Raw genomic sequence first — 25,313 nt, 5'->3', positions numbered from 1 at the left:
CCTAGACATCCTCAAACTCAAGCTCTTCCTCATCCTCTGCACCATCCCCTTCGTCGTCCTCATCGCCAGCCTTGCTGTCCCCTGTTCCCGCCTTGGCACCCCCCACCACACCCTGGCCGGCCTCTCCCTGCGTCTCAACCTTGACCCTCTTGGACATCCTCTCCTCAGCGCTGTCCTGTTCGCTCGAGATGCCGTCCGACGCCTCCCGCTTCAGACCGACCAGCCCCGGTGTGCCCAGGCCTGAGTTGTTGCCCGTCGGCGGTACGTCCTCGAATTCGTCTTCGCCGTCTTCCTCCGAGCCGAACTCGTCGTCTTCGTCATCATCCACCACTCTTGCCAGCTCAGCCTCCTGCTCTGCCTTGAGTTTTGCGAAAATGTCGTCGATACGAGCGCTGGTGTTGCCGTCCTCTGCCTTGCCCGCAGCAGCGTCTTCGGCCACCTCTCTCTTGATGGCCGCTGTGTCCGTCGCCACGGTGCCCGAGAAGGACTCGCCCGTGACTGTGCTGTTGGACATCCACGACGGCAGCGCGTTCTGCTGCGCGATCTTCTCCTTGCGAAGCCGCTCCGCCTCCTTCTCGACCTCCGACGGACCGGCTGACGTGGAGATGTTTACGGCGATGGACTGCGGGCCTGTGTTTGTTAGGCCCTTGACAGCCATGGGTCTGTTTGCACCGACGTCGACGGGTATCGTCGCCGCGCGTTGATGTGTTGCGTCCCGAATCACCGGGCGCGCCTTGGACAACGCTCGGTCGAAGTCGCAGACAGGGATGTGTACTGCGTCGATCTTGGGCAGCAGCTCGCTGATGAACTTGAACTGGTCATTGAGGCGGGTCGACTGCTCGTGGCCTCCCGAGTTGCGGTCCGCCTCGAACGTTAGGATGTGGCCGCAGCGATGGCATTTGAAGCCCTCGGGCCCGACGCTGTCGAGCACCTCCATGGCAGTCCACTCGGCTTTGCAAAAGGTGCAGAAGTATTCCTTTTTCTCGTTGGCCGGCATCGTGCTCCCCTGGACCTCCTTATCGATGTTGTATACCCGCCATTTTATGGCGTCGATAGTGTGTCGGTAGTTAATGTAGTACCATGTTCGGTTGCTCGGCCGCGGATTGCCTTCGCGCAGTTCTTGCCTCGTGTGTCTGCCACCCGGTCAGTTCAATCTGCAGGCGACAAGGGCAAGGTACGCCGCCGGGAGCCAAAGAGGAGCATGGGACACGTACACTGCAAGGAAACGGTCCTCCCGTAGCTTGCCACAGATCTTGTGAAGATCCTTTGTGTTGATGGCCATGAGGTAGGCCAGGTCGTCGTCGCGAAGGCTGCGCTCGCGCCAGTCAGCATGTCTCGAGACCTGAACCCAACACCATGGATCGTGAACCGTACGCCTCGTGAAGAATCAGAGCATCGACTACAAGAATGTCGCGCGTCTGGTAGAAGGCCCGCATGACCGACTTTATCAACGTTACGGCGAGATCCATGGCGACGAAGCCTCCGCAGGGGACGCGAGACCTGCCCCTTCAGGACGCTCGATCAAGAGCAGCGCCGCTCCCAGGCCACTGGCGCGTCGGGCGAAGCTGTCTATGGCGTAGAGCAGGATACTGGTCTCGCCGTCTCGCGGGAAGGCGTTTTATTTGCAGAGAGCAGTAAGGGGCTGCTGTTCAGCGACGACGCGAGCCAAGCATCGCATCAGGCTGCAGCCTCGTCACCGGTCGAACATGCAGGGTATATCGGCGTCCTTTGCCTGCCGCTGAGCGCTTGCGTTGTGGCGCGGCCAATCTCGTGCACGGTTCGTCGGAGTCGCCGTAGAGTCGCAGCCCAAGCTTCACCCTGTTCCAGAGCGAGGCACAATGTCGAGGTTGAACGCGCAGGGGAAAATTTGTTGGTGAGAGGAGGACGGGCGAAGTGGTCTGGCGAGCCGGAGCAAACCTTACGGTCGCGCCGCAAGTGCCAAATCCGCTTTATTACCTAAGGCGGGAAATCGGCACTTACAATGGCATCCGGACCACGCTTTCAACGCCCATGAGAAGAATACATTGAAATCCGCGTCGCAGGCACCGACAGGTGTCACAAGCTGAAGAGGGTGAACCTTCACGACAATGGCCTCATTTTCCTTGGGTGCCATGCCCCTGCTTTCCCAGATCGCCTGAACTTCACAACACAATCTCGTGACGGACGAAGCAAAAACGCCGCGACGCAGCAACGAGTTCGCCAGCGATACCGAGTTTCCTAAGCTATGGCGGTCAATCAAATCTAAAGCACATCCCAGTCCTCGAGGCAAGGCGCCTCGACCATCGTGCGCCGCCCTAAACAATGCCTGCGCCCATTGCCACCCAACCACGAAGAGACCTTCGCTATACGCGTTACAACATCCCATGGGCGAACCATCACCCCCATCCCGTTCCGCCATCATCTACCGTCATACGTCGCTTTATGTCTCAGCACCAAGCAACGCCATCATGAGACCCTCAGGCATATTTGCGTAGCTGTGGATACTTTGTTAGCACAAATGACAAAGACGACTGCTCGAATGTGGCGGGACTTACGTCGAGTGTTAGCGTCCTCGAGCTGTTCACTTCTTGATCCCGGTAGACTCCAACCAGGCTTTCCGAGTCTTGGAACAAGCCTGTCTTGAGGCTGATGACAATGAATTGCATCCCAGGACCCGCGTGCTCGCGGATGTACTTCTTGATCTTGTCCACATTGGCGTTGTCGAGAGCAGCATCAACCTCATCCAGCACAAAAAAAGGGCTGGGCTGATAGCTGTGGATCGCGAAGAGGAGCGCCAGCGCCGCCATCGTCTTCTCTCCTCCGGACAGGTGCTCCATGTCCCGGAAACGCTTCAGCGGAGGCATGGCGTGGTATTTGATGCCCGACAGGTATGGCATGTCCGTGTCCTCCTCGATGTCCAGGTAGGCCTGGCCACCCAAGGGGTATGCCTCGGAGCGGGTAAGATCCTTGTAGACATGCGATATCTGGTCCTGGATGTGCGTGAATGCTTTGTTGAACAGATCGTACCTCCGCTGCTTGATGTTGTTGAATGCCTCCTTGGCAGCGTGCGCCGCTGTCTTGGAGTCCTCGTACTCCTGATCAGTTTGCTTCAGCCGCGTTTCGACGCTCTCCAGTCGCTCCATTGCTCGCATGTTGGGGTTGAGCTTCTCCAGCTCCGCAGTCAGGGCCGCGATTTTCTCCATCAAGCTGTCCTCGACGCTCGCGTCATCGGACTGCACCACGTCAGCACCCGGTTGGGGAAAGGTACCCAAGTCCCGCTGTAGATTACTTACCTCTTTCAGGTCGTCGCCCAGGCCGTCGAAGTCGATCTCGATGCCGTGGTCGTCAAGAGCAATGTCCATCATCTCCTCGTCCTCGCCGTCCACATCCATCGCGTCGGGGTCTTGTCGAAGCAAGTCATCCTCGTTGGGCAGGTTATCGAGTGTACCCTCAACAAGGGGAATCTGAATCTGCTCCAACCGACATCTCCGCAGCAGACCTGACTTGCTGGCGCTATTCTTCTGGACTGTCGTCTCCAGAGCATTGATGTCCCGCTGTCGCGCTTCGATGTCTTTGCTGCGCCTCTGGAGCTCGGCTCGCGCTTCGCTGACGGCCTGATTCCTCTCCACCAGATCAGCCTTATGCTCCTCCAGCGTTTCACGGAGTGCCTCCAGTTCGTCTTGTTCTTGGCGCATCGCTGCCTCGATGTTCGACTTCTCCTTGACGTAGGACCTGATGTCCTGCTTGAGTCGCCGAATTTGCTCCTGCATCCGTCGAATTCGCGCCTCCGTGTCATTGTGGCGTGCAACCTCCCATTTGAGGCGGCTCTCCAACCGCTGCTTCTGGACCTCGAACTGGCTTCGCCGCTCCGACACCTCTTGCTCAAATTTGCCCTGGGATGCTTCGTACGCACGGATATCACTGTATCCAAGTCGTCTGCAAAAGTCAACGAACACCTGGTCCTCCACGCGCGCAATGGCATCCTGGAACTCCTGCACCGTCTCTCTCGTGCTGTCCAGCTGGGACGTCTGCTCCTTGTACTTTGGCTGGAGCTCCCGAAGCTGCTTCTTGTGGCTGTCCAGTTCACGTTTCTTGCTAGTCCAGTTATGGTTGAACGCGGCCGCTTCCTCCTTTGTCGCGGCCAGACGGCGCTCCAAGCCTGCCAAGTCGATCTGCAGAGACTCCTCCACCGTGCCACGTCTATCCGCCTTTGGCAGCCGATCTATTTCGTCTCTCAGTTTCGCGGCCATGCGCTGCAGGTTCTGGACATCAGCTTCCTCGAACCGCCGTTTACCCCCCTTGGGCTCTGGACCTCGGCCACCCGTCATGAGTCCGGCCTTGTGGATGACATATCCCTCGAGAGTCACGGCTTTGACGTGAATTTTTCTCTCGTAGCAGATGTGCTTTGCAATGTCGAGCGTGTCGCACACGACGGAGCTCCCGCAAGCATACGAGACAGCTCTCTCCACAGAGGCTTCAAAGTTGACCGTGTCAATGGTCAGCCTGGCGCCGGAGATGCCCTTCACGGCAGAGTTGACAGCGTTGACCTTGACGTTGTCGAGCGGGATGAAGGTCATGGGTGCGAAGCGCTGCTCCTTCAGGTACTGGACGCAGTCGACCGCGGCCTTCTCGGTGTCCACGACGACCGAGTCAAAGTCCCTCCCAAGGGCAACGATGACAGCTTCGTCGTACTTTTTCTGCTTCGGCGTACACAAATCGCCGATGCGGCCGCGGACACCAGGGAAGATGCGTTTCAGGGACGTGACCATCTCCTTCATGCGAGTCTCGCGGTCGTTTTGGCGTCGGCCATCGTCGGCCTCTCGGAGCTTCCGGGCCACGTCCTCGAGCTTCTCCTCGAGCTCGGTTCGCTTTTGATTGGTCCGCACTCGCTCCGATTGGAGCTGGTTGAACTCCTTCTTCTTGCCGGCAATCTCATTTGCGATCTCTTTGGCTGCCGCATCAGCGGCGCTGCGCCTCTCGCCGGTGCTAGCCAGCTCGGCCTCGCATTTCTCGATAGAAGCCGATATGCTATCCACCTTGCCTTTGAGATTGTTCACTGTAACTTCGTCTGCCTTGCGCTGCCGTTCGAGGTTCTCGAGTTTCGCTTGATTGGCACCGGCCCGAGACATTACTTGAGTCCGTAGCAAGTTGTATTCCCTGCGGTCGGCGTCGCTGATGTCTCTGCCCTGCTTCTTCATCTGCTCCTTGATGTCCTTCTCAAAGACCTCCTGAGCTTTTCCGACGCTTTCGATATCTTTCTGTACTTTTTGAACAATGTCGGCTTGCTCGTCGAGTTCCTTGGACACCTTCTGGCTCTGAGACTGCAGCCGGTCGACCTGCTGCGACGATTCGTGGACTTTTTCGTCAAATGGAACGAGTGCATTCTCCCTGTCTTCGATTGTCCTCTCTTTGAGCTTGATTTCTTTCTCGGTTCGGGCCACGACGCGTCCAGCCGCGTTCTGCTCCTTCCGAGCCGCGTCGAGACGAAGCTCAAAGGATTCAATATTGCGTCGAAGTTCTTTGAGGTCCTCTTGGTGGTCTTGAATGGCAGCACTGGACTCATCCATGGCCCTCTGGAAATGATAGAGCTTCCAGAGACACTGAGTGATGATGGCAGCGTCCTTTTCGTCCGTCTTCCTCTGGAAACTGTCGGCCTCCTTCTTCTGTTCGCGATACTGCTTGATCTCGGAGTTGATGCCGCGGCGTCTGTGCAGCTGGAAGTTTTGATTGTCGGCGGCCTGCTCAGCCTCTACTTGTAGTTTCTCGTACTCGGCCTTGTACTCCAGGCTGCCGGAGATCTGCTCAATGAGGCGGGTCAGGTCCTGGGGAGACTGGGAAGCAATCGCTTCCACATCGCCTTGGAAGACCAAAAAGTTGCGGGCCTTGATCAAGATATTCTCCGTCTCCAGGGCCTCGTTATACTGCAGCGCGGTGACGACGCGGTCGTTGATGCGGTATTCGCTAGCTCCCTGGTTGGTGATGGCGCGCTTCCACTTCTGCTCCTCGCCCGCGTCGTCTTCGTATACAGCCATGACCCATGCCGTCTTCGGATCGCCTCTGGATGCCTTGTCGTCGGTGTCTGCCAGCCCGTTCGCATCTCCATTCGCCTCGGCAGACCCGTCGTCGTTGATCTTGGATGTCTTCAGCACACGGCCACGATATACGAGGTCCTTGAGATGAGCGGAGCGTAGATGAGACGACTTGATGCCCAAAACGAAGGATATGGCATCCATGCTGGAGCGGACGGGTCAGCGCGCACGCGACACGGACGGCCAAGAGGGGCCGGGACTTACGAATTCGACTTGCCGGATCCATTTGGACCAATGATGGAGGTGAAGTATGAGTCGCCGAAGAGGAGGGTATGGTGGCCCTTGTACGACTTGAAGTCTGGGCCGGAGTTAGCAGAGGATGACGCTTGGAGCGAAGGGTTGGACAAAGACGCACTGAAGAGCTCAAGGCGGATGAGCTTGCCCATGGTCGCGGCAGCACAGCGACTCCACGCCTTCGGGCGCGAAGTCTAGCGTTGGACGTGATCGGTCGAGGGGGTTCGGTGAATGCACCGCGAGGCCAGAGGGGGCGGGCCGCGATGGACAGCGGTGGTGTGTCAACGTTGTTGGCGCCACCCTCGGAAGGCTGCGCGACCGTTGTCGGCTCGGCTGTCGGGTTGGAACGCGACAGCGCAGTCACTGTCCGCGTCGGAGTGCTTCGAATGAAACGCGCTCAATGTCGAGACCGCAGTCGCAATGGGGCATAATACCACTTCAAGGGGGCGGGGTGATGGCCGTCGGTGGTTTGAAGGCGCACCTGTGCATCAAGAAACGCGTCGCGCGTGCTTGGTGAGAGACTGGCCGCCCAGGGTGGGGAATTATTTCGCAGATGAGGTTGCCCGGTCTGGGGTGGTGCCATGGGTGCTTCGTAGCCGGGTACTCAGGTGTTACAGGCTGGCCGGGCGGGTGCCCACTGAGAGAGCGACGCGTGAGTTGATGCGCCGGAGCTTGGAGCCTCCGAGTTCCAGCACGTGCATGATAACGTGACCCGTCTGCTCGATGAAGTACCTTGAACACGGAGTCGGATGCCCCCATTTACTACTACTAGGTACGGAGCATGGCCAACAACACACTGCAATAGGTAGCTCAGTTGCGGAATATGGACGTCAACAACCAAACACGAAGCTACAGGTAGGAGAGTCACACCAGCAAAAGAATCCGAAGCACGTGGATTACGGCACGACGGCTACAGCCCAAGCGGTCAGCTGGCGGTTGATGAAAGCTGCTCTGCCATGAAGGGTTAGGCCGATCACCACACGCTCCTGTAGGCCCTGAGGCACTCCTTGAAAAGCACATACAGCCGGCGCAGAATTTCATGTGCCTGTTGGGCGACATTCCCTCATCATGCAAACACCCACCAAATTCAGCAACTGGTCGAAAAGAGACGACTTCGCACCGGAGTGCGCGTGCGGAGAGAAAATGGGCTGACGAGAGCTGTCCAACCAGAGGGCAGAATGTGGCCACCTGCGTGGCTGGCTGTGGAGGAACAGACGCTGGCGACGGCGCTGGCGTGAGGTTTGCACGTGGCCTTGCGACTGGAAGTACTTGTAGGTACCTATGTAGTTACAGCACTGTTAGAGTCTGTTTGCAACTCATGATGTGCGTCTGCGGGCATGGAACGAAGTGTACCTAGGGTCCTCGGATGCATGAGCCCCAAGAGCACCACGACTTGCCATGGCTCTGGTACAGTACGAGTCCCGTGAATGTGTAGAGTTTTCTGTCGCGTCCTGAATATGACTGTGACCTGTCATGATGCTTGAGGGCTGAAGGTCAAGGTTGCCCGGGCAGGCGTCAGTGCGTGGGGCAGCACAAGGGCAGCTCTGGTCACTACTAATTGACCTGCGAGACCTAAGCATGGAGCCTCTGGGCCCGCTCCACCTACCTACCTAAGCATACCTAGGGAGGGGCGGTGCGGCGGCTTGGGCGGCACGCGGGTGCCGGGCCCCAGAGCTCCGGTCCAGGGCTGGGCGGCCAACCCACTGGCCTCCAGGGCTCCATGCCCGGGCTGGCGCCTGGAGGACGACGGGCCCCCCAGCACTGGGGCAGCCCAAGACACGGCCTAAATAGGCAACCAACTCCTGCAGCTTGGCCAGGTGATGCCATCGACGCAATCGTGATTCGTGACCTGCCCGCCTGGCCTTTTGCTCCTGTTCTCTTTCCTTCTCAACACAAATCGCGTTGCCTTCGTCCCTTGTGAACGTCGAGCCCCTTCTGTCCCTTTCACCGACAGTTTGTATTGGCAGCAGTGCGTCCAACATCTTTTGGCAACCTCAAATGCACGCACATGCCAGCTCCCGAGCTCAATGCTAACCTGTCTTGCGCACAGAATCGGAACGTTTGGTCACCTTGGTTGCCGCTCATCAGACTGCTGTCGTCCCTTGGCATCAAGCCTCGCGATCTTTCGACGTCCACATTTGTGCCTCTTCGACGGCGCACTCGCGTTCCCCTTCGTGCACGCGCTGCGGAAGCTTCGCGTTGCAGAGCTGTACACGCGCGTGGTCAAGGCTCCGGTCCATCGAGCTACATGAAGCAAAGACTAGTCTGACAGGGCCAAATATTGCCGTCGTGGTTGCCCGGTACTCTAGACGGCAGCCATGGATGAAGATCCCGCAGAAGCTCACGTGGGGAGCGTCCCCGATCAAGATGTATCCTCCCTCCTCAGCTCGTCGCCGCCCGAGGGCGCTATACTCGAATCCCCTGCTCTCAGCGCCACGACACCCAAAAGCCCCAGGCTTTCGCGGAATCCATCCTTCTCTGGTAGCAGCTCCTACCAGGATGACTGGGACCCCTTGCCGCCCCTCGACCGCCTGACCGTTCTCGACCTGCTCGACAACTTTGCCCTACCACATCAGCTGGAGAAGCTTCAAAAGGGCATCTCGGCGCAGACAAACAAGGTGCGCCGCTCCAGAGACGCCTTCAAGTCCAAGACTCAGCTGGCACGCGATCGCATGGTGGAAGAGTGGCGTCGCCGCGTCCCGTCGGCCGATGAGCAACTTGATCGATACAGGAAGCGCATGCGCCAGCGCGTCGACAAGCTCGGCAGGCAGTGGAACGACACCAAGGCCATCAGCTTGCGGGAGAAAATATCCTTCATATGCGGTGTCATGAATATCTTCATCAGCGGATACCTCATCGGCGGCTTCCCGCAGTACTTTCACATCTGGTACACGGCACAGCTTGTATATTTCATGCCCATCAGGTTCTTCACGTACCACCGGCGTGGCTATCACTACTTCCTGGCCGATCTCTGCTATTTTGTCAATGTGCTCCTGAGTCTCAGCATATGGATTTTCCCGGGCTCGAAGCGGCTCTTCACCTCTGCTTACTGCCTGGCGTTCGGCAACAATGCCGTCGCCATCATCATGTGGCGCAACTCGCTCGTGTTTCACAGCTTCGACAAGGTCACTTCTCTCTTCATTCACATCATGCCGTGCGCCACCTTGCACTGTATTGTTCATCTATATCCCGAGGCGCTACAGAAGGAACGGTTCCCGGCCATCTGGACCATCAAACACTCGCCCCCGGGCTCGCCCACAGCGTATGCCAACGTCGTTTCCATGTTGGCTTGGAGCACCTTGCCATACGCCTTCTGGCAGCTAAGCTACTACTTTTTCATCACCGTCCGCCGTAGGGAGAAGATTGCCGCAGGTCGGCCCACCTCGTTCACCTGGCTGCGCCGCTCGTACTCCAAGACTTGGATTGGCAGGGTCGTCTTGTCCCTCCCAGATGCTCTACAAGAGTCGGCCTTCATGCTGATACAGTACTGCTATGCAGTGCTTACCATGCTCCCCTGTCCCTTGTGGTTCATGAGCCGATACGCCTCTTCCGCATTCCTCCTGGTGGTCTTCGCGTGGAGTATTTACAACGGCTCAACCTACTACATTGACGTCTTTGGCAAGCGTTTTCAGAAGGAGCTGGAGGCTATGAAAGCGGAGGTGCTGAAATGGCAGACGACACCGGAGCTCATGCTTCAGTCGCCGCTCATCACGCCACACCCCGATGCGCCTTCGGCCCAAGCGGCCGCCGGACTGGCCACACAGTCCGTCGATGCGGTTGCGGACACCAGCCACGAAACCCCTGCTGGAAACAAAACACCTGGCTGGGACAGCGTTAAGGGTCGCAACCCAACTCTTGACAACATTCCGCTTCTGGACGAAACCATCTCCGTTTCAGCGACTGGCGTGGATGGCGGAGCCAGAGACGTCGCTCGTGAGCGGAGAGCGGGGGATGGACTTGATTCTTGATACCTCGACGTTGACGACAACAACGGTGGCTTCTTGGGAGTGTCAGTCGTGGCTGGAAGCTCGTATCGACACACGGAGAGTCGATCGGCTGCGCCGACGTGCGATCGACCTGTTTCGCGTTTTGGTAGCTCGGCGACTAGTATCCTTGGGCGAGAGGTGTTCCGGTGTTGTCGTTTCTGGCCCCTGTTGGACGAAATATCTTCGTTTTCTGCATGATTGATTTGGTATGCACTTGGTCTCTTGAGCGCGTGAATGCATCTACCGCCCATAGGAAAGCGCCGGCAACCGATCACGAGCTGCCTTCGTGGAGTCTTCTGTAGAGTTCGGCGTCTGCAATGTACGTAGACTTCATGATGCGTTCAAATGCAGTGATCAAGATGTAAAGAGTAGATTGATTCTTGCGTTGAGAAGCGTAATCTGCTCTGGGACTGCGCTATGCCCGGATAAAATGCCAACAATAATCGCTACACAGACGCTATTTGCCCCGTGCAGTCCCCAAAACCCCTTTCCTAGCCCGCAGTATCCCAATCGCCCGACACTCAGTCAACACTGAAGTTCTCCGGGCCACCTCGGGTGCCTCCGTCTAGCCCACACTGTCCGAGCGAAGGGTAAAATGTAGGCTCTGCGCTGTTCTGCGCTTCTCGGCCTGGATCAGTGGGCACTGAGGGCGTCCACTGTGCCAAACATCTGCTGAACCCGGTGTGCCATTTGCCCTTGAATAGTGGTGTCGATAAGAACGGATACGGCCTTCATCGAATGATGCCCCAGTCCGCCAGTCGTCCACCACCATTCTCCCCTTCTTCTCGGGCCCCTGGCCGACGGCCAAAGACGGACCAGAAGCGCAGCGTCTCATCCCCGGCCCCAGTCACCACCACGCGGCCGTCTGGGCTCATAGCCAGGTACAAAACACGATACGTGTGTCCTGTCAAGCTCGCAACCTGCGTCATCGAAGGATACTTCCACACGACAATCTGGTTCTGACTGTACCCGTGTGTGGACACAATCTCGTTCGAGTTCTTGGACCAGGCAATGTTGCAAACCTGGCTACCCGTGTCAATCTCGTTAATGACAGACCCCTTGACCGTGTCATGGAAGATGATGCGTCGATCAGCCGTGCCTCCGCCGGAAGCGAGTAGCCCTCGTTGGTGCGGAGACCACGAGATGGCCTTTACGGCTGCGGTGTGATCCGAAAATTTCCACAACGGTGTGTCCGAGAGCTTATCCCAGACCATCAGCTTGTTGTCGTTTCCGCCGCTCGCAAGCTGGCCATCCTCGCAGTTCCATTTGAGTCCACAGACTTCCTGCTTGTGTCCAACAAGCTTCCTGAGCCACTGATCGGGAGCCCGGACGTCTCGATGATATATCAGTCTGTCACGAGATCCTGACGTCAGGATATGTGTGTTCCAGGCCAGCGACCCGACGCGTCCCGTGTGCCCGGTCATCGTGCGTAATCGCCTCGTCTTCTCGGCATCCCAAATCTGGACCAGACCCTTCCCGGTGCCTATGGCCAGGTGGGTACCCTTCTGAATCCACGAGACGCTGGTGACAGTATCGTCCTCGAGTGTGCATAGTTTGTTGACCTTGCTTGTCTGGGCGTTCCACATGTAGACGCTGGACCCCAGGCCTACACCCAGCACATTCGCGCTTCCCCAGTCCACAAGGTTCAAGTAGAAGTCGTCGGCGAGCTCGGGGGCATCCAAAACCTTGTATGGTACCTTGCTCACTGCCCGAGGCTGTCTTCGGGGGCTCAGAAGCAGCTGCTGGCTACCAAAACGGACTGGCGATAGGCTGTATATTTCGGCTCTGGTGTCCAGATTAGGCCCGTGACGACTTTGGGGTGTTTTGGTGGGCGTAGGGTGGCCTGCCACGTGGTTGTGGTGGCGTGGGGACATGTATGAGAAGAGGTTCTTGTGAGGCGTAGACGGGGTCAAGGAAGAAGGAAGCGACGGGGCCGAGCTGTTGATAGGCGGCGTGTGCGCGCGTGTGCCATTATTCGTATGTGTCTGGACGGACGCCGGAAGCGCGTTGTCAGAAGTCAACGCTGGGGATGACGCTTGAGGTACCGAACTGTCGAAGAGCTCAGCCCGAAGCAGGGTGGAAAACGTGCGGTTTGCTTCCTCGGCTAATCATGGCAATTAGCTTCCGCCGTCTTTGATGGGGACTCGGGGTTAGTAAACTCACTCTTCTGAAAATGAAGTTCGCCATGTGGGGTACGCTTCTTCTGTCTTGAGGGTGTAGCTGGTGACCCGTCGTCGTGAAGTAGACTGAAGCTGGCTTGGAGGTCTTGTCCGGCTCGAGAGGGAATGAATCTGGTGATTTGTCAGTGTTTGATTCGCTTCATATGCTCGATGACAAAGGGCCTGTACCGGTCACCGTTTATTCTTTGGCGTTTGCGATGGGGGCTAGCGCCCGGCGTGCTCTCTCGATGGGGGCGTTGAAGCTCCCTCAACAAAGCGCTATCGACGGCTTGCGCGTCGATAGCGGCTGACCTCCCAGCAGCATCACTGGCCCTTGTACGGCTGCGTATTCTCCTGGAGCTGTCGACATCGCCGCTTTGTCTAGCTTCAGAGGGAAAGTGGTCGGAGGGAGGAGGGGGCGTGGCCGGCCTGACTGGGCTCGGCATGGTTGGTGTCCTGGTATCGCTAATACTCCGCTTGGAGGAGGCGCCTGCTGCCAACGGACCCGCGGTTTCTGGCTGCATTGCCACGGGCAGGGCCGGGATGGTGAGTCGGGGATTGGGGTGGCTGGCGTCGAGATATGGGGAGGAGCAGTCGGTGTGGGCGGGCTGCTCAGAATGGAACCAGGCTCGTGCGCCGAGGTGGCTGTCGATCGAGAAAAGGCGGGCGTGCGGTGAAGTCGTAGCGGAATTAGATGGTAGATGGCTCTAGGCTTTGCCGTTGGGTGCTTGTGGATGCCTTCCAGAGACGTGGTGAGGTGGGCTTGGGTACGCCAGAAGCTCTCTGCGTCTCCTGCGCAGTACCCTCGTGGACCGCGTGGCACTATTGTCGAGGTCGGAAGCGCATTCCCTAATGGTAGAAGCTCGGTGGCTCGGGGTTCGTGGCAGGGGAAAGCGTGCTGTGGGAGTTCACGATGCGAAACGGGCGAGTCGAGCGAGGCGGTATGGGTGACGGCAGCCAAGGGCGAGCCGGAGCCGATGTGCAGGGGCAGTGGCTGGTGAAGCAGGAGGACTGCGACGGTGGCCAAGGCGGCGGAAACAGCAGCTTTTCGGTCGCGCGGCAGGTTGGAGGATACGTCGGGCGGGGACGGCACCGTGAGGAGAACCGGGATGAGCGAGGCGTGAAGTGGTTGACGACGTTGTGGTTGACGGTCGAGGGAGGTTGAATGAATGGATTGCTTGGGGGGTGGCGTCGGCGGCGACGGCAGCGGGCGGGCGGCGCGCTAAGGAGACCAGGCGGGATTTGGCCCAATTAGGGCGGGCGGGACGTGCCTGTGAGCCACGGGCTTGGGGGGGGGGGGGGGGCGCAGGGCAGGGGACGCCTGGTAGGTACCTGCCTCGCTGCAGCGTTCGAGGGGTGACAGCATGTCGCTCAAGGCGCGGCAGCTGTGCCAGCGGCCGCGCCGCGTCCGTGCTGTTGTTGTTTGACGCCTATAGCTCGTTGTCAGCTGGCGCCGCGATAGGGCGCTGCTGAGAGAGAGGTGTTTCCCGCGGCGGGTTCCAGCCACGATCAATGGAAGCACCGACTGACGGCGTCCATATTTCAATCCGGGCAGCCTTGCTACCTAACTACAAGAAGGGGCCACAAGCCTTGAGTCCCAACTAGATAGGTAGTACTAGTAGACTATTGCTGCAGATGTTTTAACGATACCACTTAGGTACGAAGGTAAGGCGAGTACCTTAACAATCACTACCACGAAGTACCTCACCTTACCTGTAGGTACCTATCTACCTAGTAGTAGTCGCAGCGAGGAAATGGCATTGTCAGATTCCTTCATCACACACCAGACCAGGTAGAATCAGCCGTTGCCAATCGCCATTTTGTCGTATCGACATTGCACGGCCATGAATACAGATACAGAAGCGCCGACATGGTGGAATGAGGAGATTGAGCCAGCGCACAATCATTGACCATGACCGATCTCATCACTGCTGCCAAAGGCGGCCGCACAGTGGTTGTGGCCTCGCCGGCAGCAATGATGACCAAGGACGACAGGCAACTTGGGCACAGGTGAAGCTCGCCCATCAAGGCGCCAACGTATAGTAGAGCGTAGACAAACGCTGCCAAACCGCCACGTTCCCTAGGCCGGGGGAAGGGGGGCTTCTCGATGCTAAATCATAATCCAATGGCAGTCTTGCCGGCATGTGAACGAAGCGTTCAAATTAGCACAGTTTGCTTCACGCCCACCAAATCTCGCACAGCCGTGGCATTGCTCTGCGACATCATCGATCAAGCAGCAACCAGGCCCGGACGTGTAGGCGCTGTGAGTGCCAGACTACGACCACCCGTAGAGACGGGTGCATACAGCCGTCTGTAGTTGTTGTTGTTGGTGGCTGTCTTCGACCGCTGATCTCGCAGGTGCTTGCTGCATTTTTTGCGCAAGCGTGTGTACGACGCCGGCGAGGCGGGCCAGCCGCTGTGTTTGTTTTTGCTTTGTTATTGTTTATATCTCCTCCTGTGACGAGGGAGGTGCGCGCGGCGCCACTACCTTGTGCCAGGTTGGTACTTCGGTCCGTCTAGCTACTGTAGGCATCACGCCTGGCCACCCATTGCGGACGCGTGGGGCACGCGCCAAGCTGAACGGTTGGCCGCCGCCACCCTGTCGCTGAGACGAGTCGGGGGCTTCTGCAGCTGTCTTCCTCCCTTGCCTTATTTCCGCTCCTCGCTGAGTCCATCTCTTGTGCGAGACACGGCGAACCTAATGCCCAAGAGTCCGAACACTACAGCTCCAATTGTGCCTGCAAACTGCCGAACAAGTGCGGATAAGTGCCTACGTAACAGTTCGTGGCTTTCTTCCATTCGAAGCGATACTGTACATATGCGTCACTTTATTACAGCGTGTACATACTAAGTACGAAGGAGCATCACACGCCGGCCAACTACCAACCTTGCAGAGTACCACGACAACCAACCTGTTCGGGTAATGTACAACTATGCAGATGCAACCAACTAACCCACAGGAGTGTGCTTGTGGGTACGAAGTATGTTCGCAGAATCCGTGATGCTCTGCGGGACGCTGTCTGGAGGTACGTAGCGCCCTCGCAGCCCAAAATGTCGACGCGCACATTGCCATCATGGCCCCGCAAACTTCCCCCACTCCTCCTCCCTTCGTGGCGTCGCGGCCTGACCACTCGGACGAGACGCGTCAGTTTCGCGTCGCGCGTTTAAGTGCTGTCCACCACAACCGCCACGAATGCGACTGGGGACGATGCAATGACAGCCAACATCCTTCGTACAGGCCCATTCACACTTACTGTACAACTTGTGCGGGGTATTTGTTCGTGGTATTCTGGGCTATTAGTGCAAAGCAAACCGGGCACTCCGTCCAGCCGACCAAAATCTCGACCGCTTCGCGAGTCGCCAGACCTCGTCCGTATCTACGTGAGCTGCCTACCCAAACCCAAACATCCTGGTGCTAGCCAGGTAGGCCCCTCTACGAAGTACCTTAGCTATCGCCACATCCATGGGCGCCTCACCCAACCCTCTTCGTCTCCTCGGGCAGCCTGCTGGTCTATCAAGCGCCAGACTTCGTCATCCCAGCCCCCAACGCCCTTCTTCTTCTTCGTCCCCTTCTTCTCCTTCTCCTCCGTCTTCGCCAAATGCTCGTCTCTGTGCAATTGTATCTCTGCCAAAGTCTTTCGGTCTAGCGGCAACAAAGGAAAATTCCCATCGCTCGTGGAGCTTGGCAGAAAACAAAGAAAAATCCAACGGTAAGCCGATCCAGTCTATGTCTCTTGTTGGCATCACGCCTTTGGTTCGGCTTGCGCCAAGAGTCGCTGTCGCCAGCCGTTGCAGACGTCTTCAAAGCCCCCAATGACCTCGCCGCACACTCCAGCGCATTCTCTCTTCTGTAGCCTCTCCCCCCAGTTGCCCCGGCTGAGCCACAGCTCGCCCTCCTCTCGCAGCTCGTCTTCTCGTCGCATCTCGGCCACCAGTTCCTTGGCGCTCTTGAGTTTCCGCGTCGCAGTCGAAGTGGTTTGGCGCGACATGTGCAGTGTGTCCGAGAGATAACTCAGTGTCTGTATCAACTCTGCTGTGACGGAGTGAAGCGCTGCGAGCGAGTTGAACGCTGATGTTGATGGTCGGGGCATGGCGTCTGACAGAGATAGTAGCAGTGGAACGACATCATCTACGGTGTCAGCGTCTGGCGGAGGCGCCAAAGGCGACAGCAACGGGTACGTAAGGCTGTGAAGCTGTCGCGTCTGGTGGGCAAGGTGTGTAGTCAGCGCCGTATGGGCTGTTATCAGCCTATGTTTCAACGAGCGTCAATTGTGCGTCGGTGCAAGTCAGTGGACAGGCGGCTCACCTCGAGGCACTCCCCTCCACCGTCGATTGCGATCCTAGGTCCCGCAGGCCATCCGTGACTCGTTGTAACACGTCGTCTGCAGGCCCACCGAAGCTCCCCGTTCCGCGCCTAGCCAGAGATTCTACGGCGTCGATCTTGGCTATCAACGTAGGCGGCATCCCGGCGGCGTCCAGATCAGATTCTGAACCATATTCACTGCCGTCGTACTCGCTTCCCTTTCGCTGGTGGACCCGTTTGTAGGGTGAGGGTATGCCAAGTGTGCCGTCCTTGCCTTGCGCGCCACCATCACCTACCGAGCTGCCGCCTGTGGTCGTGCCTTTGGGTCGTTCCGTCGCTGCAGCATCGACCGGATTGGGTTGACCATCAGTGTTCTCGCCCGTCTCTCCATGACGCGGCAGCCCCTCCTTCTCGTCGTTTCCGGCTTCATCGTCCTCTCCGTCTTCGGAGTCGGTAAACGCATCGGCAAGTTCGTCCGCCAGGTTCCCCATGCCATTACCTGAAGCAGTGACACCGCCAAGCATATGAAGCTCTAGCGAGTCCTGGTGGATGATGCTGCTTTCATCTTGCATGGAGGACTTGGAGAGGCGTCGCGCCTGCGGAGACGCCTGAATACTGTCGATGGCCGACGAGTTGCGCGAGTGTCGCGGCGTGCGTGGTGAGGACGGCATTGCCAATATTCCGGTGGCGTGGTAGGGGTAGTTGAAGGAGAATTTGGGACGCGAGAGCGAGAGTGAGAGCAGCAACGCAGCAACGATTGCGGAGGCGCCCTTCCGTCACGGCCGCCGGCGGCGCGAGTCCAGCCCGTGGGCCAACCAACAAAGCAAGAACTGAATGATGCGCCCCCTTTGTGAACTCGACGCTCGAAGCGGTGGACTCTCCTTTCGGAGGGACGCTGTTGTTGAGTCGTTCGGGTCGGCGGTCACTCGAATAAGAACCTCAGGACTACGGCGGCACTCGCCAGGTGGATGCCCGTCTGCGTCTGTCCACCGGGCTCGGGTCGGTTTTCGCCTCGGTCCGAGAGTTGATGGTGATGCGGCGGCGTGCTCGTTTGCATCAGCAGAAGTTGGCGGGATTGCGTTCCAAACCCGGGGGGGGGCCTGCTCATGATGAGGATACCTTGGCTTTGGCAGGGGTCCAGTCGAGTACCAGGTACTGCAATATCAAGCATTCGGGATCTTGGCGTGCGTAGGCCAGTGCGCCACTGGCATTGATCAAAAGGTGCAAGCCCACTCGTGCCTGACGTCCAAGCTCGGGTCGGTAAGTACAGGTACGAGCGGGTCAGTGACGAACAAATCATGGGCGCCTCCCATCTGGTGCCCACGGACGGGAGGTACCTCAGCCTCTTTGTCTACACCTGTGGCTTGTGGGGTTGCGCCGCGCGACCACGCCCATTAGCTAAGCTTCAAGACGTCCCATTCTTGCGTGCAGGCCACCCGCCAAAGCCTTCCTACCACCAGACAGCCATCCAGCACCGTCGCCGCCACCCAAACCACCGTCGCGACACGGAACCACCGCGGGAGCTGAGGCAGTCGCGTAGCCATTCAATTCTGCATCCGCAAGCCCGGCGTCACGGCGCGCACACCATGGCGAGCTTCCGGCGGTTCAGGCCTGACGACGTCAACAAGTTCTCTAAATGCAACCTCGACCCGTTGACTGAGACATACGAGCTTGGCTTCTACCTTCAGTACTACACCAAATGGCCATCGCTTTTTCAGGTTTGCGAAGACATGGACGGCAACATTGTCGGGTACAGTGAGCAGCGCCTGATCTTTGCCACGCAACAGAGGCAGATGGCTAACCGTTTGCGCCAGTCATGGGCAAGGTCGAGTCGTCTCCGGATGCTTACAAGTATTCGGAGCATTATCTACCGTGGCATGCGCACATCACAGCGCTCACGGTGGCCCCCGAAGCCCGCCGCTTGGGTGTTGGCAGAATCCTGACGGAACAGCTCGAGGCCGCAGCCGACGCCAATGACGCCTGGTTTGTCGATCTCTTTGTTCGCAAGAGCAACCACCGGGCCATCGCCTTCTATGAGAGCTTAGGCTACAGCGTCTTCCGCGTTGTCAAGGACTACTACGGGGATCATGCCACTGATCCGGACAAGGACAGCGAGGACGCCTTTGACATGCGCAAGTCAATGCGCCGGGATCAACAACGCCAACATGTCAGGGACGACGGCAAGAACCACATGGTCGACCCAGAAGATGTCTGGTAGCGCCCGGCCATGGTGCAGCTGGATTTCAACCTCGTCGCTCGAGGAACACGCCGCCTCAAGGCCAAGCTGTAGCGTCGTTGGATAGGCGACCAGGGTTCCAGGGTTGGAAACCTTGCAGGCAGCAACGTACTTGGGCGGCGACCGATATCATGCGTGTTGCTCTTTGGCCCCGGGTTGTGGCGGAGCCGCGACTGTGATATCCTCGTATCCGATCCTTGTCGACGTCTTGTTCGAGACAGCAGTTGTGGGGCAAGAACGACAATACCTGGCTTTGCGAGGGGAGACAGGTGGGATTGTACCGATACGGGCAGAGGGCACTCTCGCAGGGTACGTGTTTCCGGATAAGCGCACGTATCCCATCAGACGTCGAAGGCCGCTGCAAAGGGGCAAGGCCCGGGTATGGGTAAACCGGCCTGCGCGTAGCAAGGGGCGATGGCATGCCAACGCCTGGATGTATGCCGGACCAAATACTTGCATGATAGCTTGATGCGGCACTCTTATCCATCAGCTGCCTTGCAGGCAATCGCCTGCCGAGCTCCCGTCTCCATGTGTGGCGCATGGTGATGAGATTCATACACAACTCCGATGCTAGCGTGGCAATGTGTGAGGAAATTGCGGGCGGCCGAGGGACTGCCAACCGCCGTGATGGCGCACTCGTGAGTTTCACCGCCCGTTTGTCGTCGCAGCCCCACCTTGTCCAATCCGGGATGCATATTATGTACGAGTAGAGTGATGTCACACCCAAACCCAAAGTCTCATTGCGCGTCGTTTCACGTCGCCGATTTTGCTTCAAGAAGCTCCGCGTTTCCCGTGTTGGCGATACGGATTTCATTGTCGACTGTCATCTATGCCACTTGAGCACGCCGTCGAGTCACCACCCATCTCATTTAGCCTGACCAGGTTCACCTCAAGCCCGTTGAAGGCCCTGGAACTAGGCGCCTCTCATCGCTGAGACTCGGTCGCTGGCCCATTTCTCATCTCGGATCGCAAGAGTCCCCCGTGGCCGTGCATTGCAGCCACCACGGTCTGCTCCATCCGCAAGGCTGCAGCGTGAACAATCTCGACAGTGTCTGCGCGTGTGCGCCTAGCCTGCTCTCCGGTGGCCGTTACCACTGTATCATTATCATCTTTCCATGGCCACAGTAGTGTGGTCCTTGTTGACTGTCGCTGCCACGATCACGGCTGTGGCAGCAACGCTAAACCCACCTGTTCTCCCGCTCGTCGTCCGCAATCCCTATCTGAGTACATGGCTGGCGAGCGCCAGAGACCCCCCATGGGAACACTGGCCCATCTTCTGGACGGGCCAGGAGGTACGGCAACTCGTGGCTACCCCCGTCCGCGTGTAAGACTGTGAGCTGACGGACAGGGCGGAATTGATACCAGATTGGCCTGTCGCTGATGGCCTTTCTGCCTCAGACAAAGACCGTGTATCCCCTGCTCGGCAGATCGCACGATGATCTCCCACAGTCACAAGCGCAAAGGTCGGACTTTTTGTCCAGTCATGCCTGGCAGACGCTGACCGTCGCGGCAGGTATTCGGTCTCCTTGCCCACTTACCACGGGCCAAGTTTCGACGCCTCCACAACCAACCTCACTTACACGCTGGGTGTAGAGAACTCATCTCACGGCGCTGTTGATCTTACCTTGTCTTTCGTGTCTCCACTAACTCCCTCCTCCACTCTTCGTCAATCCATTCCAGCAGCATACTTGGCAGTTTATGTCCGGGGCTCCGTGGATATCAGCGTCTATACCGAGGTGAATGGGCAATGGGTCAGTGGCACGGAAGACGCCGCGCTTAAATGGCAACTCCATGAGCCGCGTGCAATCATTGCAAAAGACAAGAAAACGCTTGGAATAAAGACCTGGAGCGTATCTCGCCGCACGCAGCTCCTCTTCACCGAAACTTCGGACCAGGCCGAGTGGGGAACGTTCCATTTCAGCGCCGCCTCTGATGTTCAGCATATGTCCGGCCCAGCAACAGATGTTCGCCATCGCTTCGCGCACCGTGGATGCCTCACCGGCAACGTGGACAGTGAATACCGTCCTATGAATGAGTCCGAGCCAGTGTTCGCCTTCTCCAAGATCTTCCGGTTGTCTGACAAGGCTAATCGCGGACGCCCGCCGTCATTGAATACCATGAGCACTTTGTTTACTTTTGCTTTCGTGCAGGACCCTGTTGTCCAGTTTGCCGCTGCTCGAGGGCTGACGTTCATGCGTCCTCTATGGGCGTCTTACTTTGCGACGTCACACGACTTGATCGGTTACCACTACGCAGACTTTGACATCGCTTCCAGATTCGCCAACGACTTCTCCCGGAAGTTGGACGAGGATGCCGAAGCCTCCGGCCCTCCCGATTATCGTAGCATCGTTTCCTTGTCGGCTCGACAGGTTCTGGGAGCGACCCAGTTTTCCGGAACGCCTGAGAACCCAATGCTCTTTCTCAAGGAAATCTCGTCCAACGGCAACTTCCAGACAGTCGACGTGATTTTCCCCGCGTTTCCCTTTTTCATCTATACCAATCCGAGGTGGCTAGGATACCTCCTTGAACCGCTCCTGGAGCACCAGCTGAGCGGCCAGTACCCGAACGACTACAGCATGCATGACATTGGATCACACTTTCCCAACGCGACAGGTCATGCGGATGGCAAAGACGAGTACATGCCCGTGGAGGAGTGTGGTAATATGTTGATAATGGGTCTTGCTTTCGTCAACTCGATGCGACAAGGCTCCCACCCAGCATGGGCCTCGTCAGTCGTCGGCCAGCCTGGCCGCGATGAACTGCAACACAGCCTTGGCCTGTTGCAGGTTGACGGCCTCGGCGTTGACAACCCCCCAACAGTGGGCGACGGAGCAAGCCGGGATCTCGCGGCGGACTGGGTCCAGAGATCCTACCAACTATGGGAGCGATGGGCTGGCTATCTCGTCCGCGAATGCCTCATTCCTCGGAACCAGCTGAGTACCGATGACTTTGCGGGCTGGCTCGCCAACCAGACAAACCTAGCCCTCAAAGGCATCATCGGCATCAGAGCCATGGCAGAGATGGCGCTGGTGGTTGGGGAGAAGGAAGTTGCCCAGCACTACAAGGATACTTCACGCGCCTATATTGACAAATGGCTGGAGTATGGTATATCACGGGACGGGACTCACGCGAAGCTGGCCTACACCTGGTATGGCTCCTGGACGACTCTTTACAACCTCTTTGCCGATTCACTGCTCTGCTTCCGCGTCTCGGGCAACGCCGCTTCAATCGCCCCAGGGCCGCAGAAGCCGCTCAGCCGGCGCGCAGCCGACGCCTTGGTCCCGGACCGGGTGTACCGCATGCAGAGTCAGTGGTACAAGTCAGTCCTCCAGCGGTACGGCTTGCCGCTTGATGGCAGGCATCTGTATGCGAAAAGCGACTGGGAACTCTTCGCAGCGGCGGTGGCAAGCAGGGAGACGCGCAAAGCCGTGGTGAAGAGCATGGCTCTATGGGTCAACGAGACAGTGACTGGTGAGTGAGAATGCACACCCATCTCAATTGGCAAGGCACCGGCCCTGGCCCCAGCTTCGACTCACGTTTGTGGGCCATGCGTCTGGCTCTGGTCATTGACGTACATTCAGATCGCCCCCTGACCGACTTGTACGACACCGAAGGCCAGGGCGATTACTCGCCGACGAGATTCATGGCGCGACCGGTGGTAGGCGGACATTTTGCGAGGCTCGCATTGGAGCAAGCTTGCAACGGAAAGGCGACGCAAGCGTTGGAGTTTCTCGAGACGGGGGACGAGGTACGCATTGACGCAAAGGGCGCGTTGCAGGCGGACGCTGCTACCGGGCATCACGTCTATCCGGCGATGGACCTGTGAAACGCTCCACAGCTCGTCCAGTGCGCTTCGTCAGCGTCAAGGCGTGGCAGAGACGGGCGGGATTGGGGTCAACTTGGACGTTGCTGGCTGGCGCCTTTGTCCAACGAGTCCGGCGGGAGCAACGATGTCTGGAAATGGTTGCGTTGCGGCGCGGGCACAGGGCGTCGTGGCAACCTGGCGGCGCTGCTCCTTTGTCCTCGGCCGCTTCGCACTGCATCGGGAACAAAGACAGAGGGCCTCTATGCCTCTTTGTACGACGTACGAAGGCCTGGCATGCAAGTGACGGATTCCTTTGGTTGGTCTGCCTTGCCGTGTCGTCGTGGTGTCGTCGCCGGACCTGTGGTTGGCCAGCAGCGACTGACTCAGCCATTGCGGCCTCAGGCGCCCACCCGCTCGCCCTGATCCAAAACGTGCGCTCCGGCCGTGGCGCCAGTGCCTGCCTCCCTCGCCTTCATGTCGCCTCGCGCGTGCCCATTTTTTCCCTCTCCCCGTCACCTACCCCATCAACCCCAGCACACCGTTTAATCTCTTCTCCTCCACCAACCCATCGCCAACACGCCACAGGCTCTCCGGCATCAAAACAGGGCTTCAGAAAGCCAGCAGGACATCACGTAACGCATCCTCGCCGTCACCATACGCCTTCTCTAGTCGCCTGCCATGGCAACCACCGCGATGGACTACGAAGCCGCAGGTGGCGATCGGTATGACGGTACGAGAACACCCCACGCGCCCCCGATTGCGCATCACCGCCCCTAATATCGGTGTCGTGCGCGCCGCGGCGGAGCGACGATGCCATGTGCGAGCTAGTCGCTCATCATGATGGTCGACATGCCGCCTGCCAGGATATGTCCCAGGCGTGGTGAACAAGATTGCTTACGCGACTCCGCAGATGAGCCCCCTCGGTATGAGCGTGACAACCGAAGCGCCTCCCCCCGACCCATTCGCGATGACAATGATGGCGGCCGTCGCCGCTCTGCTTCGCCTAATGGAAACGCGGACAAGTAAGCTCCAAATCGTCCTTGCTATTCGAGTGCTCAAAAAGCTAACCACTCGCCCTCAGTGGCCCTAAGACCTCGTCTGGCCCTCGGGATGACGACGACGACGGCGCCATCAACCCTGGCTCCAATCTCTTCGTCACGGGTATTCATCCTCGTCTCACGGAAGCCGAGGTGTCCAAGATGTTCGAGAAGTACGGCGATGTCGAGAAATGCCAGATCATGCGTGACCCGCACACCAAGGAGTCGCGTGGCTTTGGCTTTGTCAAGATGGTCACTTCTGAGCAGGCCGAGGCCGCCAAGGAAGGCCTGCAGGGAGAGCAGATTGAAGGCCGCACTCTGAGCATCGAGAAGGCTCGACGTGCTCGGCCACGCACCCCTACGCCTGGCAAGTACTTTGGACCACCAAAGCGAGGTTCGTATTTCCTAAAGTGCCCCATTGCCTGTCAGTCTGCTAACTGTTTGCCAGACCCTCGTCCTCGCTTCGATGACCGTCGGCGAGGCGGCTACGGTGGAGGTCCAGGCGGATCTGGCCGCGATGATTACCGCTACCGCGGAGATCGTGGCCAAGAGCGTCGATACGATGACCGCCGCTACGATGACAGCAGAGGTGGCTACGACCGCGGCTACCGCGAGGAACGACGCTACGATGACCGCAGCTACGGACGTGACTACGAGCGTGGCTACGAACGTCGCGAGCGCGGTGACGACTACTATGGTCGCGAGCGATACGGTGGTCGCGAAGACCGCGATCGCTACGCTCAGCGCGGTGGACCTGGCGGTTATGACCGCGAACGATATGATCGCCAGGGCGAACGCGACCCTGCTCGCTCCCGAGAGCCTGCTGCAGGCGGCTCTGGCTATGGCGAGTCCGGCTCGCGATCCGACGCCCGTGAGGCGTACACAGGTTCGCAATATTAATGCGCATCACTTCCTCTCGTCCCTGCTAATCAGTCCAGGTCCTGAGGCCTCGGCACGATAATCGCATGAATGGCGAGAATCGACTGTCTCTTGCACCAAGCCGTTGCAGACCCTTGGTGCCTGGCTCATGCTTTCACTCCTGGGCCGTTTGTGTTTCTATCTGCTTTCCCTGTCTCTTGTTATTGCTCAGTCGCTCTCTCCACCGATCGAAGTGGACTCCCTTGTCGTCAGCTCAATCAGGAGTTTGTGCGATGCGCACCAGTGTCGTTGAGGATTCAAGGGGGACGGTATCGAGATCTCGGCCTGCGCCTATGGAGTTTTCTTTCTTTTTCTTGCGTGTCGATCTTGAAGCGACAGGGCTTCGGAAGGACCACGTATGGAAACTTCCGGATCTCGCAGTTTCAAATCACTTCGTCAACCTGGTCTCGTTGCACGACAGCACCTTTGGTAGCAATGGCAGCACAGCAAACGCAACAGACACCGACCTCGGTTCGTCTTTGACCAGTGTAAACCTGGATCAATAATCACAACAACGGCTGCATCAACTCGCTGCTCCAGCCTCATGTATCAAATATCACATCTGAA

General features: G+C 58.2%; 8 protein-coding genes across 8 annotated transcripts; 4 read left to right on the top strand and 4 right to left on the bottom strand.

Annotated features, from left to right (window-relative positions):
* Position 1: 1 nt before the first annotated feature.
* PLICBS_001267 (uncharacterized protein) lies at positions 2-1,469 on the bottom strand (the record flags this gene model as incomplete). Its single annotated transcript, XM_065599777.1, has 3 exons — positions 2-1,133; positions 1,215-1,310; positions 1,375-1,469. The coding sequence occupies 3 exons, from the start codon at positions 1,467-1,469 to the stop codon at positions 2-4; spliced, it is 1,323 nt and encodes a 440-aa protein (XP_065455849.1).
* Positions 1,470-2,456: 987 nt separating this feature from the next.
* On the bottom strand, positions 2,457-6,454 carry PLICBS_001266 (structural maintenance of chromosomes protein 1; the record flags this gene model as incomplete). Its single annotated transcript, XM_018317679.1, has 5 exons — positions 2,457-2,474; positions 2,535-3,212; positions 3,273-6,213; positions 6,273-6,366; positions 6,424-6,454. The coding sequence occupies 5 exons, from the start codon at positions 6,452-6,454 to the stop codon at positions 2,457-2,459; spliced, it is 3,762 nt and encodes a 1,253-aa protein (XP_018183204.1).
* Positions 6,455-8,620: 2,166 nt separating this feature from the next.
* Positions 8,621-10,270, top strand: PLICBS_001265 (uncharacterized protein; the record flags this gene model as incomplete). The annotated part of the gene is made up of 1 exon (XM_018317680.1): positions 8,621-10,270. One exon carries the CDS (start codon positions 8,621-8,623, stop codon positions 10,268-10,270), a length of 1,650 nt encoding a protein of 549 aa, XP_018183205.1.
* Positions 10,271-11,019: 749 nt separating this feature from the next.
* Positions 11,020-12,162, bottom strand: PLICBS_001264 (substrate-specific activator of APC-dependent proteolysis; the record flags this gene model as incomplete). The annotated part of the gene is made up of 1 exon (XM_018317681.2): positions 11,020-12,162. One exon carries the CDS (start codon positions 12,160-12,162, stop codon positions 11,020-11,022), a length of 1,143 nt encoding a protein of 380 aa, XP_018183206.2.
* A 4,028-nt stretch (positions 12,163-16,190) lies between these two features.
* Positions 16,191-17,421, bottom strand: PLICBS_001263 (uncharacterized protein; the record flags this gene model as incomplete). The annotated part of the gene is made up of 2 exons (XM_018317682.1): positions 16,191-16,695; positions 16,754-17,421. 2 exons carry the CDS (start codon positions 17,419-17,421, stop codon positions 16,191-16,193), a joined length of 1,173 nt encoding a protein of 390 aa, XP_018183207.1.
* Positions 17,422-18,336: 915 nt separating this feature from the next.
* PLICBS_001262 (N-terminal acetyltransferase) lies at positions 18,337-18,968 on the top strand (the record flags this gene model as incomplete). Its single annotated transcript, XM_018317683.1, has 2 exons — positions 18,337-18,505; positions 18,565-18,968. The coding sequence occupies 2 exons, from the start codon at positions 18,337-18,339 to the stop codon at positions 18,966-18,968; spliced, it is 573 nt and encodes a 190-aa protein (XP_018183208.1).
* Positions 18,969-20,929: 1,961 nt separating this feature from the next.
* On the top strand, positions 20,930-22,465 carry PLICBS_001261 (uncharacterized protein; the record flags this gene model as incomplete). Its single annotated transcript, XM_018317684.2, has 1 exon — positions 20,930-22,465. One exon carries the CDS (start codon positions 20,930-20,932, stop codon positions 22,463-22,465), a length of 1,536 nt encoding a protein of 511 aa, XP_018183209.2.
* A 1,019-nt stretch (positions 22,466-23,484) lies between these two features.
* Positions 23,485-24,789, top strand: PLICBS_001260 (uncharacterized protein; the record flags this gene model as incomplete). Its single annotated transcript, XM_018317685.2, has 5 exons — positions 23,485-23,521; positions 23,702-23,813; positions 23,873-24,222; positions 24,277-24,714; positions 24,767-24,789. 5 exons carry the CDS (start codon positions 23,485-23,487, stop codon positions 24,787-24,789), a joined length of 960 nt encoding a protein of 319 aa, XP_018183210.2.
* Positions 24,790-25,313: the final 524 nt, after the last annotated feature.

This window comes from Purpureocillium lilacinum (assembly GCF_023168085.1).
Source record: "Purpureocillium lilacinum CBS 284.36 DNA, scaffold_1, whole genome shotgun sequence".
Taxonomy (NCBI): domain Eukaryota; kingdom Fungi; phylum Ascomycota; class Sordariomycetes; order Hypocreales; family Ophiocordycipitaceae; genus Purpureocillium; species Purpureocillium lilacinum.
Note: the sequence above shows the minus strand (reverse complement) of the source record. Positions and strands in the feature narration are given on the sequence as shown.